The sequence below is a fragment of the Lissotriton vulgaris genome, unplaced genomic scaffold, assembly GCF_964263255.1.
Source record: "Lissotriton vulgaris unplaced genomic scaffold, aLisVul1.2 SCAFFOLD_1011, whole genome shotgun sequence".
Taxonomy (NCBI): Eukaryota; Metazoa; Chordata; class Amphibia; order Caudata; family Salamandridae; genus Lissotriton; species Lissotriton vulgaris.
The window spans coordinates 299,552-315,321 of NW_028250223.1; the positions used below are offsets into that span (position 1 = coordinate 299,552).

The 15,770-nt window shown below is 44.7% G+C and overlaps 1 protein-coding gene across 1 annotated transcript in view; it reads left to right on the forward strand.

Annotated features, from left to right (window-relative positions):
- Positions 1-14,746: 14,746 nt before the first annotated feature.
- The window catches only part of LOC147663333 (WD repeat-containing protein 20-like), a 79,275-nt gene continuing 78,251 nt past the window's right edge, over positions 14,747-15,770 (forward strand). Inside the window, 1 exon segment of the mRNA XM_086950515.1 lies at positions 14,747-15,165. Coding sequence (XP_086806641.1) covers positions 14,770-15,165 — 396 coding nt within the window. The 5' untranslated portion in view covers positions 14,747-14,769.

A 15,770-nucleotide genomic window follows, 5' to 3' on the forward strand; every position in this document is an offset into this window, starting at 1 on the left:
AAGCAAAGATACTGGACAAGGCGCTAGTGAATCGTCTCCTTCCTTATATAACAGAGCTGGTCCATCCGGATCAGGGTGGGTTTATGCCCCATAGGACAACGAGGCATAAAATCAGACGTGCTCATGTTGCAGTGGAGGCGATTAGAGGCACTGGGAAGCAGGCTGCGCTCCTGTTGGCAGATATAGATAGGGCTTTTGACTCGTTGAGTTGGGTCTACCTGTCTGCTCTCCTGTCTCGTCTTAACCTTGGGCCCCGTTTTTTTTGTACCTGAAACTATTATACACAGACCTGACGGCTTCGGTGAGGGTTGCCGGGGCCACATCTACCAAATTCTCCATAGGGCGAGGTACACGGCAGGGATGCCCCTTGTCGCCGTATTTGTTCGCCCTGGTTATGGAGCCGTTGGCGGCTTGGGTGCGCAAAGATGCACAATTGAAAGGCTTTGAATGGGAGGCCAGACCTTCGGATAGAATCGCGCTGTACGCGGATGATGTTGTGTTTTTTATCAGTAACATTAATAGGTCGGGACCGCGTATTTTAGAGATAATGCAAATCTTTGGTGAAACATCTGGACTCTACTTGAATCCACGTAAATCCACCCTGTGGGTGCTGGGATACCGCACGGGAATTGGACCATGGGCGTCCATGTTGCAGGTGGCGTTGGGGGGCCTTCAGTATTTAGGAGTGTTCCTGTCTGAATCCTCCATAGTCTCCTGGGAACGCAGCATAGTGCCGGTCTGGGACCGGGTTCGAACAGAGATAAAGATGTGGTCCCGTATGCCCCTGACTATATATGGCCGGTCGGCGATCTTTAAGATGGTCGCCCTCCCATGTCTGCTATACCAATTGCAGAACCACCCTTACTCGATTTCACCTCATTGGTTTAGGCAGGTCAATTCAGTGCTGGGGCACTTTCTTTGGGCGGGGGTGCAGTGCGGGTTGCGCTGCGCACCTGCTTTTTATCGACATACTGTGGTGGGCTGGCAACGTTCGATATCCTGTCGTATTATCAGGCCTCCCACCTTTTGATCCTGAACGAATGGTGGTATGGAGACAGAGGGGACCAGGCCTTTGCTCTTGAGCGCTTTCTTATGGGATCCGACACTCGGCACACTATTTTATATTCAGTGCGGTTGAGGAGGCAGTTGCCGCAGGCTACCCAGATAGTCTTTCAGGTCTGGAGGCAGGTGCTGCGCCGCATTGGATGGTGGGGTACGTTAACGGAGGAGACCCCCCTATGGCGTAATGGTTGTCTATGTGCACTGGCGCCCCTGCAGGGCTTTAGGGGCTGGGACTGCATAGGAATTTCAACACTGGGCAATGTTATCTCTGTCACGGCCCTTAAATCATTTCAAGACCTCAGCGAGGAATAGAGCATGCCTCGAACCCAATTCTTCAAATATCTACAGTTCCGACATGCCATTGCACCTAGTCTGGAGGGACTTGACTCCTTACCTGAATTTAGCCCATAGAGGCAAAGGTATTTATGGGGGACTTAGAAAATAAGAAAATATCCCGCATTTACCAGACTCTAGTTACACATTGTTCCTCCTCCTTACACAAATTGAGGGAATCCTGGGAAAGGGTTGTCGGAACGCTGGAAGAGGAAGATTGGCGGGAACCCCTTGATGCCCCCCGTGGTGCAGTCATTGCAATACACTTACGACTCATCCAATTCAAATTTCTTCACAGAGCTTATTACACTGGGGAGAGGCTGTGGCGGGCGGGACTGATTGCGTCTCCAGACTGTTTGAGGTGCGGTTGAGAGATGGGCACCCTACTTCACACGGTGTGGAGCTGTAGTGTCTTGGTTAGATTCTGGAAAGGGGGTGGAACTGTTTGTCTGCGGTGTTGGGATGGGAACTTTTGCTTACCTTTTTAGGTCTTTTGCATGTTCTAGGAGAGGTGGGGGGTAACATATATAAAAGGCATCTGCTGCTGTTGGGCATCACCGTAGCCAAGAGAGATGTGGCCCAAGCTTGGAAAGATACACGGGCACCTCCAGTAGTGGTGTGGAAAAATGGACTGGATTTTTGTATGGGGTTGGAGCATCCTATTTTTGAGGCCCGGGCTGCGCTAGGAAACACTACAAAATATGGAAGAGGTGGGCGGAATATAGGGGTCTATGGTTAGAACCACCGGCAGAACGTGTAGATTGCTCGGAGATAATGAACGGGGCCGAAATTGAGGAACTGTGTCCACTGTTTTACATATGAAACTATTTGAGAATGAGACAGTATCGTGCAGTGGGCTAGTGAGGGATCCGGTTGGGGGGAGTTGGCAGTGGGAGGGAGTTTGGGACAGGGAGGGGGGGAGAGCGCAGCCAAAAGTTGTATAGATTGCCAATCATTTGCTACTGTTGATTTATTTGCAGTTTTCTCCTGAATGTGGGGAGCTGCACCTTGTGTGCAATCGATCAATAAAATTTGTTTTGAAAAAAAAGAAAGTGTGTTGGTTTGCAGTGTGTGTGTTGTGTGTTAATGTTATTATGGTAGAAGGTAGAGGAGGGTGTTTGTTGGACAACTGATGGAAGGATCATTATATGTTTGTTAGTGATAAAAGGTGGTCTGTTAGGTGTAATTACAGCAGGGAGAGTGTGTCTGAATAGGATGTAGTTATGTATGGGGTTGACTGGCGTTATGTTAGTGATGAGTGTACTGATTAGTGGTATAGAATAGAGTTGTGTACTGTTTGTGGGTGATGGTGGATATGTGTGGTAGTTGGGATAGTAGGGTGTGTAGATGTGGTTTGGTTGGGTTTGTAGTGCAGGCTGGAACATTAATCTGTGCATAGTGGTGTGCGTGGTCTACATTTGGTGCAAGTGTGTTGCTCTGTTTGTGAATGTGGATGGTGTGGGCTGGGTATTGCTAAATGAGAAAAAGGGCAGCATTCCTGTCCCTAGTCCCGACCAGTCTCGAACAGGCTCAAACAGGCAACTACCCTTGTCCTCTCTGCCCTTCAAACAGGCAACTGCCCTTGTCCTCTCTGCCCTTCAAACAGGCAACTGCCCTTGTCCTCTCTGCCCTTAGCCTCAACGCCCAGGCTGAGATGCCCTAACCCTGGCCTTTTATAGCCCTAGTAATCAGGTGACCCCTTCGGCCAATGGGAACCCTAGCCCTAACACTATCCAATCACAACACTAGCCCTAAAATCTAGAACCAATAGGAGACCAGGACCTTACAGCCAATCTTAGCCCTAGTCCAAGCACCCAATCAGTTCAAAAACCCTGATCTCTACGTCCAATAAAGGCCCTAGCCCTACCAGTAGTCCCAACCCAAGTCCAAGCAGCCAATGATACAGGTAGCCCTAGTCCCTACTTCCAATAGAAAGCCTAACCCTACTCTTAGTCCCACAACTAGTCCAACAACCAATCACACCAGAAGCCCTAAATAGCTACTTCCAACTAAAGGTCTAACCCTAGCCCTAGTCCCACCCTACTCCCAAAAACCAATAACGTAGGAAGCCCTAGTCTCTACTTCCAATAGAAATCCTAATCCTAGCCCTAGTCCCAACCCTACAATGATTACATCACAGACCCAGAAACAAATCAGAACCCTCAAATGCCCAACCAATGAGGACATCAACCCTAACCCAATAGAAACACCAGATACAACCACCAATCAGTGTACACATGTGCCAACCACTAGCAGACCATATAAGGTCCCAGCGACCTCAGACAAGGTTTGCAGGCCAGGGAGTTGGAAGCTGCTTCCCCTGTTCAGACAAGCTCAATCCACACTTTGAACTTCTGCAGGTAAAGGCTTCACTAACTTGAAATCTAACTACTGTTTGAATAAAACTTTACTCCCCCTGCTGGCCAAAAAGCGAAGGGCACAGGGGGGCTGGCCTCACTGGCTTGTGAACACAAAATGGTGGCTGGGGGTGCACTGTTTTAACACACAGGTCTTAGCACAGAGCAGAGGAGAAAGTTGGAGAGAAAACAGATTTGTCACCAAGGAATGAGAGGGATAAACTACAGAGGTTGGACTGCAAATCCCACAATTCATATACGTTAAATGCAAGCAATCATGGGCAGGAAAAACCACAAGTTTAAAACACAAAACAGGTGATAAAATATGCAATCACAGGCAGGTCAAAACTTCACAATTGACTTGCCTCTTAGTTCACAATTGGCATTGTTGTCAGGATGGAGGGAGGTGTGAGCATTTCTATGCTCATTTTTTAAAACTATCACTTTACAAAAATGTGTTTTAATGCATTGTTATAATCTGATGTACTAAAATAAAATCAACATGTAAATGAAATACACTTTTATGAATTTGTATCACTTTTATGATTTTTAAATAGGCCGTTATCATATTTCTACACGTTTGATGCAAGATATCTTAAAGGTAAATGTTTTACTGAAGTCAGTGGTGCAGGACACATTTGCTTCTTTTCTTTTACTTTATGTAGGTGTAACTAAACACTTAACCGTTTATTTAACATCAAGCAATTACATCAGCCCAGTGCTATCATTCAGCAGGCATGAGTGTGAAGGTTAGGAGGGCCGCATGTGAAGGTCAGAAGGGCCTCCAGCGCCCCCGTTCCCTTCTCTGAGTATGACTGCTCTAAGGCTTAAACATAGAACCCAACATAAATTACTTTTGAACTCCCCCTGCCTCTCCTTAGTTAGCATACTCACTCATTCTGTAAATAAAAGGACTGCAACTTCTTGTTATTAAAAGCTTAAATTTAAAATCCAATGCAAAAGATTTGTGACCTCCCCTGCCTTGTAAATGGCAGTCATAAACACTCATCCTGCAGATGATATACCTGTAAAGCCCCCCTCCACACACACACTTCTCCCTACCCTGCACTTAGTGTAGTAGTCATTGACATTGGTATGCTTAGTAAGTCATTAAGCCCAAATTAAATGAGTTTGGATATAAAAGTGATGCCTGGCATACTAAAGTCAATTGAGAGGTTCTACATAATTTTCCCAGTCATTTACTCCTTTCCATCTGCTTGAACAAAGATGCTTCATCACCAGTGTTTTAAGCGCACCTCTGTTTTTTTTATGCATCAACAAGCAGCGTTAAATGTTTTTAATTAATCTTACCAAAAGGCACTGTAGTGTGTTCTTTAAATATGACCAGACTGGTAGGTGGCTGAACACGTAGTGATCTTGAGATTTGCAAAGCACATAACTGCACCTCTTTTACTGACAGCCTTGGTTCTCGTATGCAAGAATTATAAGTACAAAGTGCATGTGCTGTAGGTAGGTAATGAATATCCAGGCAGCAGAAACTTGTGGTATAAAGATTTATTCCTCTGCATAAGTTAAACGTGTGGAGCCCATCCTTCAGCGTCCTCCGTGTCCGCAGCTTACAAATGACCAATTCAGTAAGGAACCCTGTGGAACACAGAACGGCGCTCGCATGCGTCATACAAATCATAACAACAAGGCACCTGTGAAGGCGCGAGTAGGCCGCATGCTCTAACAGACCGCGAGCTGCATAGCATATAACACATCTCCTCTTTCCCCCCCGAAAAAACCCAAAAAACACAACAAAAAAATGTGAATGTTAATGTTAATGTTAGGTGGTGTTTTATAGAGCACTCGGCTACTCCGGGGAGTGTCCGGGGGCTTTAAATGACATAGTCAAATCCTGTAGATACCAAGGTTTTCTAGACATTCTCCCACTTCTTGGAGTAACACAATCATTAATAAAGCATGCTTCAGTAGAATAATTCATTGCTCCTGGACTCACATGAGAACTAGTACGCTCATAAGCATAATGTTGACTACTTACACCCTGTGCTTGATTCTGAGGAATACAAGACTGAACAGTATCCCCATGAGTGATATATGACTCCACAGTAGGTAAAAACATGGCATTCTCATGAGATTGCTGCAAATGATTCCTAACAATATTGCTTTGAAAATCACTCAAAAGCACTAGGGCCAGATGTATCAAAGGGTTTTGCCAATTCTGGGTCAATGGGGAAATGTGTTGATACATATGGCCCTAAGGGGCCCATTAGTATGTCGGGCGGATCGCCACCGTCCGCATGGAGATGGCGACCTGCCCGACATTTTCACCCGCCCGCATGTCAGTTCCCCAGCCATATTACTATGGTTGGAGGGACCCCGGCGGACGGAAAGACTGTCTGTCAGTTTTACGCCCGGTCGCTGAGTTGACCGGGCGGAAAAACTTCCAATATGGTGGCGGTGTCTGTTAGACACCGCCATCCATATTAGGATGCATGTGGGGATTGCGGCCACGGAAAGGCATGCGGTCTTACAAATTGGGTGCCCGCAGCAGGCCCCCAGGTATTTTGGGAGGCGGGGGTGCACATGGGGGTACCTATGGTACCCCCCTGCATTTGAATGTACAACGTGGCAGGCACCGCGCGCAGTAACTGTCATGCTGTACATTCAAATGCACAACATGAATTTTTGACATTGCGGCGGGCGGTGCTTTCAGCACGGCCTGCCGCAATGTTAGAAATGAGGGATGCGCCCACCACACTGGCGGGCGCATCATGCATTTCTAACCTTGTCCATTTCTAACAAACTCCGCCCGCCATGCTAATGACCCCCTATGTTTTTTATGGCCCACCATCGTCCATCTTTTAATAGTACCGATGAGCGAGCAACCTTGGTCACTTTGACAGGGCCATTGAAGTTGAAATCAACATAAGATCTTCTAGGTTTCATATTCTTCAACATGACCGGTGACCCAACCACAATATGTGCAGTGCCGATATTTTTTTCTTTTCATTAAACATTTTTGTTTTCATTTGATATTTTTGAACTCCACATCCTTAAAATTCACAATCTCATTCAACTTGTGAGGCATTTTTTCTTAAACCAAGTGGGACACACACCTGTGTGAGCCTGTCTACCATGAAACAGAGCAAAAGGGGAAACCCCAGTGCACTATGTGGGGTATTATGGTATGCCCAAATTTTGTTTTGGAGAAACATGGTAACATCTTTATTGCAAGTGAGAGCAGTTTGGATACCCTCCTTAATCAATCTATTTGCTCTCTCAACAGCTCCATTTGAGCAAGGCGAATACATAGGAATGTTGTGATGTTTAATTCCTCTATCCTTTAATAATGATTCCATGGCTTCGGAAACTAGTTGCACACCATTGTCGGTGACAAGTTCCTCAGGATACCCTTCAAAGGCAAACATTTTATTACAAAATCTGATGACTTTTTGTGTGGATGTTTCGTACACAAAGTCATAAATCAATTTTCAAAAATAATCTAGGACTACGATCACATGCTTTTTATCAAAGGGTAAGGACCCCACTGTACCAGCTAAGTCGAGTGCAAGCTTGCGCCAAGGACCTTGGGGTAATGGCTTAGTACCAAAGGGGAACCTTGGCACTTCTAGTGCTTGTTGGATAAAATGCATTCTTGACAATTACCAACAAATGTGCCCACATCAGAAACCATGTAAGGCTACCAAAAGTAGCACCTCGAAGTCTTCTTGGTAGAGGTTGCTCCCAAATTACCTATATGGCTTAATGCAAGAATTTTTGAGAGAAGCTGACTGGGAACCACTATTTTGTCGCCTCTCATAAGGATATTATTTTCAACAGTGAGTTGGTCAGCTAGTTGGAAAAATACAAACAGGTCCCCCTTAAGGTCTTGACATGTGGCCAACCCAGTTGAACAAATTATTTTACTCTATTCAATATAACCTCCTTGGAACACGCAGTAACCCATTCTGTTTCAGAAATGGTCCCTTCGTACAGTTGTGCAACATCTACATTGGCAACGATGCTTTCATTTTTAACTAGGCTTGAACTGAGCAGTACTGTGTCTTCAATATTAATCCCATCCTCGTCGCCAATGTTGAGAGCAGGAATAAAATGAAAACTCCACAAAAGTAAATCCAGGATGGGTTTAATATTGAAGGCACAATACTGCTCAGTTCAGGCCTAGTTACAGAATGCCAATAATAACATTCTAAACAGAATGATGGTAACTAAAGTGCATGTGCCAGAGCACGTGCTATATTTATATAAATACACATACTTAAAGGAGAAAGGAATAATAAAGGAATAATAAAGCACTTAAAGAGGAAACAGAGAAAGGAAACAATGAAGAACTAAAACATTACACATACAATATAACACAAATCAATGTTATAAGTCTCTTCCAAAGGAGCAGGCAACCTAGATAGGCAGTCAGCCCTGGAATTAGTAGCACCAGGTATGTACATGAAATCAAAATTGTATTCTTGAAATTTTGACAAAATTCTAATCAGCCTTGAAGAGGTACAAGATTTTCCTTTGTGTGAAAGTCAATACATAAGAGGCTTCTGATCTGTGCATAGAGTAAAAGTAGTTCCCCAAACATAAGTTTTGAACTTTGTGATAGCCCATGCACAAGCAAGTGCCTCCCTTTCTATGGCACTATACTTCCTTTCTGCTGAGGTCAGGACTCTGGAAGCGAAAGCAATGGTGGTGTCAGATGAGCCAATTCTATGACACATGACAGCACCCAGGCCTACGGCACAAGTAGCCACAGTTATGATACATTTATCACCATTCACATACGACTTGAGAGCGGGAACACTGGACAAAATGTTTATTATCTCCTGTAAAACATTTTGTTCCATAGTACCCCGAGTGAAACTCTCATTCTTCCTTAGCATTCTTTTAAGTGGTTCCATAAGGGTGGCATACCCATTGACAAACTTAGCATAATAATTACCTAATCCTAAAAAAGGATTTTAACTCATACTTATTGGTTGGGGTAGGAACTTCTGTCAAGGTTTTAATTAGATCCTCTTTCAGCTTAATACCCTGCACAGTTATGTGATGACCTGAATACTCCACATTGTCAGTCAGAAATTTGCATTTATCCTTGGACACAGTCATTCCATAGCTGAACAATATTCTCAACACATTGTCTAAGATACAATTGTGTTCACAGATATACTTGGCAAATATGAGAATATCGTCTTGGACCAAGACCCCCTGAACATCCTTGAATTAAGAAAACATCAACTTTTGAAATATTCTTGCTGCTGATGCAAGACAGAACAGCAAGCATAAATATTTAAAAGCACCAAATGGTGTGATGAAAGTGCAAAGAGCTCGGGACTGTTTTTTAAGTCTGACCTGATGGTACGCTGCTCTGAGGTCAATATTACTGAAAATGGTAGCCCCGTCCAAGGTAGAAATCAATTCATTAATTTTAGGAAGGGGGTAGCAATCAATTTAAATATTTTTGTTCAGAGCATGTAAGTCAGCGCATAGAAAAATGTTTCCATCTTTGTTTTTAGTGATGACAACAGCACTGACCCACTCAGCAGAATATACTGCCTCAAGTATCTTTTCTGCACACAACTGATCTATGTGTAATCTCTGATCATGCTTGATTGAAAGAGGAACATCCCTGACTTTATGTTTAGCCGGAATGGCACCTGGTTTCAACACAGTCTCATGCTCAAAATCTTTAACAGTGCCAATAGTGTCAGAAAACACTTGAGGATGTTTTAGAAGAATGTTATCAATATCTGAGGAAACACTTTCGACAAACATAACAGGCATAGTAGTACCTGGTCTTAGGACAATGCCAAGCATGCCTCTGTCAATCCAGCCCTTGACATCCTGTCCATTCACAGCTTCATACACTTTTGTGGTAATAGATCTGCCAGAAAATTGTAAAACATCCAAAAAATACCCCTTAGTAACGATCTCAGATTCACCATATGCTATAGCTTTGATATCAGGGGTTTGAATTACCTTATCACTCCATCGCAATTGAAAGGTTTCTTCTGAATGCATAGTTACGGGTGAACCAGAGTCCACCATTATCTGTAGATTCACAATACTTATGGAAATGTTACAAAATGGACCATTTTTTAGCAATATTTGCAGCATTCTATGTACAGCATACTGTAGACATTGTAACTTCAGACACTTTGGCTTCTAAAGTTAACATTTTGGCATTGTTGACACTTTCATCACCCTCATAGTTAACATACTGACAAACTTCAGGCACGCAATTCACTCTAACTGCACTGGCGGCAGTACTCCTACATACTTTCATAAATTTCCTACACATGTTGCACCTTTTTCCCATAGCAGGACAACAAGTATTGTTACTTAAGTGATTATAGGAGCCACACCTGTACCACACATTGGGTTTGTTAACTTTATTACTTCTAATATTCTTAACTGCCTTAACTTCTGTATTACTTGCACAATTTGTGATAGAGGATGTAGGGGATGCAAATGTCAAAGCTTTAACTGATGAAACAGACCATTTAATGCCTTGAGCAATTTTAACAGTTTGGTCCAAAGTAGAGTTAGTGGAACATAAAAGGTGCCCTTGTACTTTCTTTAAATTGCAATTAAGTACAATCTGATCCCTTAAGTAGTGGTCACTAGCATTTTCAAAACAACAAGTACTGGCTAAAATATGTAAACTAACTACTTATTGTTCACTGCTCTCTTCTGATGATTACTTCCTGGAATAAAATTTAAAACATTCTAATACAACGTTTGGTTCAGCAATAAATAGTTTCTCTAGTCTTTTCTCAGCTCCTGTAAAGACATTCCAAGCATCACCAGCAGCTTCTCCTCCAGGAGCAGGGATCACAGGAAGGTTATCAAAGACTTTTGCCTCTTAGTACCTAAATAACCATATAGAATGACTTGTTTCCTTCTTGGACTGTAATCCACACCATCAATAGCCATAGGATAGTTCTTAAATACTTTGAACCAATGTTTCCACTCTAATTTGGGATTTCCTGGACAGTCAATTTTGGAGGTTGCTGGTGTGAATTACTTCCTCCAGACATTGGTATTAAGTAAGTATAATTAAAAATAAGCTAAATAAAATATGAGACTGGGTGACAATATAGTCAATTGTATGCGTAAGCAAGCACACATGAACGAATAGCAACAGTAACGAATGGAGGCCAGCAGTCACACAGTCATACTTATTACATCACTGGTACTGCAGGTATGGCATCCGACAGGGCAAGAGTTGGGTGTGCACGCGGGTGCACGGTGTCCATCCACTTCTTTCACAGGGTAAACACCGTCCACCTTGCCAAGAATTTGGGCCCCACTGAATAATGTGCTGAACTTGTCCCTGTGTCATTTACAAAAAAATGCCCACTTTCAGCAGCGTCTGCACATTTTCTGCTTTCCTTCTGCAACAAGCAACAATGTGCAGGTGTGGACGGGGCTTTCTTTTTTAAGACTCCTGCTGGGCCCATTACAAATGGAAAAATAACAATTGATGGACAGAATGCAGAACAATGTCATACATTCACCCCAGTACAGACATCTGGGCCTAAATCCATTGTTTTTTTGCTCACAGTGGCATTCCAGTTTGGACCCAGCCATATGCAAATCAGTCTTGACCCTGCGGCCAATGGGAACAGTCCAGCCCGAATTGCCAAGCCAGGTCCTCCCTGGACTAGAAACAAGCCTCCTAGGACCGGTTTCGGGGTTTCAGCTCTCATCAGCCAGGATAGCTTGACTACAGTGGCATGGAGAGCACGGGACCCACATCTGGGCATACCCGTCTGGGAATACCCGTCCCACTTGGGGTGACAAATGCAAAAAGAACAATTGATTGACAGAATGCAGAACAATGTCATACATTCACCCCAGTACAGAAATCTGGGCCTAAATCCATCCTTTATTTGCTCACCATGCCATTCCAGTTTGGACCCAGCCATATGCAAATCAGTCTTGACCCTGCGCCCAATGTGAACAGTCCAGCCCGAACTGCCAAGCCAGGTCCTCCCTGGAAACAAGCATCCTAGGACCTGTTTCGGGCTTTCAGACCTTATGAGCCAGAATAGCTTGACTTCCGTGGCATGGAGAGCACGGAACCCACGTCTTGGCATACCCGACCGACTCGGGGTGCCAAATGCAACAAGAACAATTGATGGACAGAATGCAGAACAATTTCATACATTCACCCGAGTAGAAGGATCTGAGCCTAAATCTATAGTTTTTTTTGCTCACCATGCCATTCCTGTTTGGACTCAGCCATATGCAAATCAGTCTTGACCCTGCGCCCAATGGGAACAGTCCAGCCCGAATGTATCACATTTTTCTGCATTCTTTCCATCAATTGTTGTTTTTGCAATGGGCCCATAACAAAGGCCGAATTTGAGGGGTCATCAGGTCTCCTTTTGTTCGAGTCTCTTGGCTGGAAGCAGTCAGGAGCCTCACACCAGATGCAAATTAAGTGTAGGGAAAACAAAGTCTCACACCTTGTTAGCACTTCACACATACTTAAGAGCAGCAGCTTTTCACTTTGTTCAATCTCTGTTTAGGAGATATGCATGCACTGTAAGAATATCAGACGTGCTGGTCTTTCTCTTCATTTACACAAACCAAATTGCATTTATCTAGAGCTTACTTCCATTGTGGAGTTGTTGAAATAATTTAAGTACCACTATTTTTTCTTGTATAGCCCTACTCATTCTAATGCGGGGTGTCAGAGCGCTTTACATCAACATGTGCATATTACATGTACAATAAATGATATGCTTGTAAATTAATGTACTGGATGTGTTACATAAAAATGGGGAATTGTAAGGTGTATAAGTCGCATATTATCCTGCGTAGCTATTATCCTTGCAATGTGCTCGACCGTACACATGATAGAACTGCTAAACATATATGTGAGGGCTTTAGATCTGATGTCACTTCTTATGATGCCACTTCCTGTAAAGTCGTGGTTTGTGATGCCACTTTCTATGATGTCAATTCCTGTGATGCCATGTGTGATGTCATGCGCAGTAATGTCGTGCGCCGTGATGTCATTTGCTTTGATGTCATGCACGGTGATGTCGCATGCCATAATGTCACTTGCATACTGCCTAACTAGGTTAGTCACCCCAACTTTCTTTTTATAGGACTTGGGCCCTGGCATCTGAAGAGCTAATAGATTAAATGAGGCAATGAACAGTTGTTGAGGAATGTACAGAAGAATGACAAATACACACACCTGAATGCCTGACAAACTCCGTATGTCAGTGCACAGAACACGAATCGAGGAGGCTGAAGAAAAAATGGGCAGCAAATGAAGTAAGGAGAGTAGATGAGCGATGGACATTACCACCAATCCTAGGAATCTCCCAGCTGGTGGAGCAAGAAAAATGGCAGCTGATTCGCACTCGCACTCCTTCCGTGGAATAAACACCCTTCGTGAAGACAGCGATAATGAGTAGACAGTTCCAAATCCTAAAATCCTGTCAGCAAAATGTTGTTGTAGGTAGGTAATGAAGGTATGATGGTATGAAGATTTATTCCTCTGCATAAGTTACACGTGTGGAGGCCATCCACCAGCGTCCTCAGTGTCTGCAACTCTGTTGCTGAATGGCATTACAAATGACCAATTAAGCAACAAACCCTATGGAACACAGAACGGCCATTGCAAAATGCGGCATACAACAGCTGCGGCTGCTGCAGCTGAGAATGGTGGGGCCAGGTGAGGAGGGATTTCGAGAGACGACCACGAGGGGAAATTAAATAAATAATTAATTTTCCCTCTGGGTCGTCTCTCGAAATCCCCCCACCGGGCCCAACTGCCCTACCGCTCTTTCCTACAGCGGCCACGGATGGCATACAATTCATAACAACAAGGCACCTGTGAAGGCGTGAGTATGCAGCACGCTCTAACAGTCCGCATGTTGCATAGCATATAACGTAGAGAGCAATGGGGTAACCCAGTATCAAGTAAACCACAAGGGGGACAATGAGGGCTTGATAAAGGTCCACCGTACTTGCCCTGGGTAACGGGCACCCATCAAGGGGCTCTTTATCGGAGATCTTTTGTTCCTTCCCGTATAGATGCCGTGGGTGTGAGGGGCCTGGTAAGATGTAGATGTGGTGTGTGGGTTAAAACAGGTAAGGGAATCCTCTATAATTTTTTTTATTCTGGAGAGGTCACAACCTGATTAAAAAGTAAAAAGAAGAAGGATGGCGACTATTTTGTTTTAATCTGACAAAAATGACGCTCAACATGTTTCTCGCCTATAAAATGTCTCTAATAGATCAGTTGGCAAGTCATCAGGAGCTAGTGGCTAAATGGAAACTATCTACAGTCTGTGGTATGGTTCAACATACCACTTTTTCTCTTGGTAGGACGTTGCCCCGGAGAAAAGCAGCCAACCTCTTAAGGATTCAAGTGCTGCTTCATCAGACAGCAGCAGAGTATATGGACACTCAACGTAGTATCGCTGCTCCTGCTCAGAGCAGTCGTGCTCACCTACCCGCTTAACAGAGGAGCATAACAGCTTGCTTACGCACCGTTCCAGGTTTTCAAAACCCATCAATAAAAGGCATTGATATTTACAAAATCAAGTCCTATTGCATTGCAAATGCTTGTTAGCTTTAATGTGAGCGCGGGAAACGATGCTTGCTTCTATCATCTTTTAGTTAACCCTTCTTCTACGTCACTTTAGTCATTCCAAATGCACGTCACAGAGGGGAAATGTCGTCTATCACAGTGTTCCCCCTCATAGGGACACATAACACCGACCCCACCATGCCACTTCTTTTCCAATTACGCGCTATACAGAGAAGCATCATTCCACGGTTAAAGTTATAGGTCCCCTATCAGTAGTGCTTTTGAAAAGACCCATTATCATTTAGCAAATGTTTACGCTGACAATCACGCCAGTCCTCGTACTACTACTGCCTTATCGTTGTCACACACAGCTGCTAAAAAGGATGCATCGCTCCGTTGCTAGGCTACAGCCGTTCATTTTCCGGCGCTGTAGTTGAAGGGTCGGAGGTGAAGGGTTGTTAGTTCCGGGGTAAGATGGCGGCGGCGGAGGGGGCCGCGGGGAAGGAGTTCCCGGAGATCAAAAGCCAGTTCAGGACCCGGGAGGGCTTTTATAAGCTACTGGCAGGGGGGCCGGAGGGTGCGCGGCGGGGGGCCGGGAGTGGCACCTCCTCCGGAGCCCCGCCCTCCGCGCCCCCCCTCCCTTCAGGCTCTGCCACCCCTCTGCCGGGAGGAGGGTCAACCGGCGGGGGCTTGGGCTCTGGAGCTTTGCCCCCTGTCCGTCTTTCCCTGGTTCGTCTGTTGCACCCAGAATCCGCCACCGAGGAACAGCCTCCCACCCCGCCCTCTGGACCCGCCCGGGAGGAGCCTGACAGGGCCTGTTTCAACCTCGGCCGAGAGCTTTATTTCTACCAGTGCCGGGGAAGTCGCCGGGTAAGCGGAGTAGAGTTGTATATAATGTCACGTCCTAGCAGTCCAATCGAACTGTCCCTAGTATGCCCAGTCAGGGAACACAGGACCATTGGCACCCAGGAGTAGCATAACGCATACATACAGACGAACCAGAGCACACCCTTCCAAGTGACATCAGAAGACCTGTCTGCATCATATAGAAAGAGAGGTCAATCCCCTAGTTCCATAAAGCAGCATGTGGTCAACAATTTGAAGTTGACCTAGATCGATTATTTTTGATCACCCGAGACGGTGTAAAGCTAACGCACATATGCACCACTATAATATTTCAAAGTACACTTACATGGTCAGAGATATGTTATATTTACATCACTCATATGTAGATCTTTATGTGGGCGGGTCTCACCGGTGCTGATCACCGGCAGTTCTTTAATGGAGGCCTCAAAACGGGTCTCTATCGGGCTCTGTTTTACAGGCGGTCCGTTTTCCGGACTGCAGTGACAGCAAGCACATCGATGTCTCACTTCTCACTATTGGATAAGTTAGGGCATGACTTCCTGCCAGGTGAGCGTTGTAATGGAAGGGCAATCCTTCAAAGATAGTCATTTTCTCTCTGTCTTTCCCTT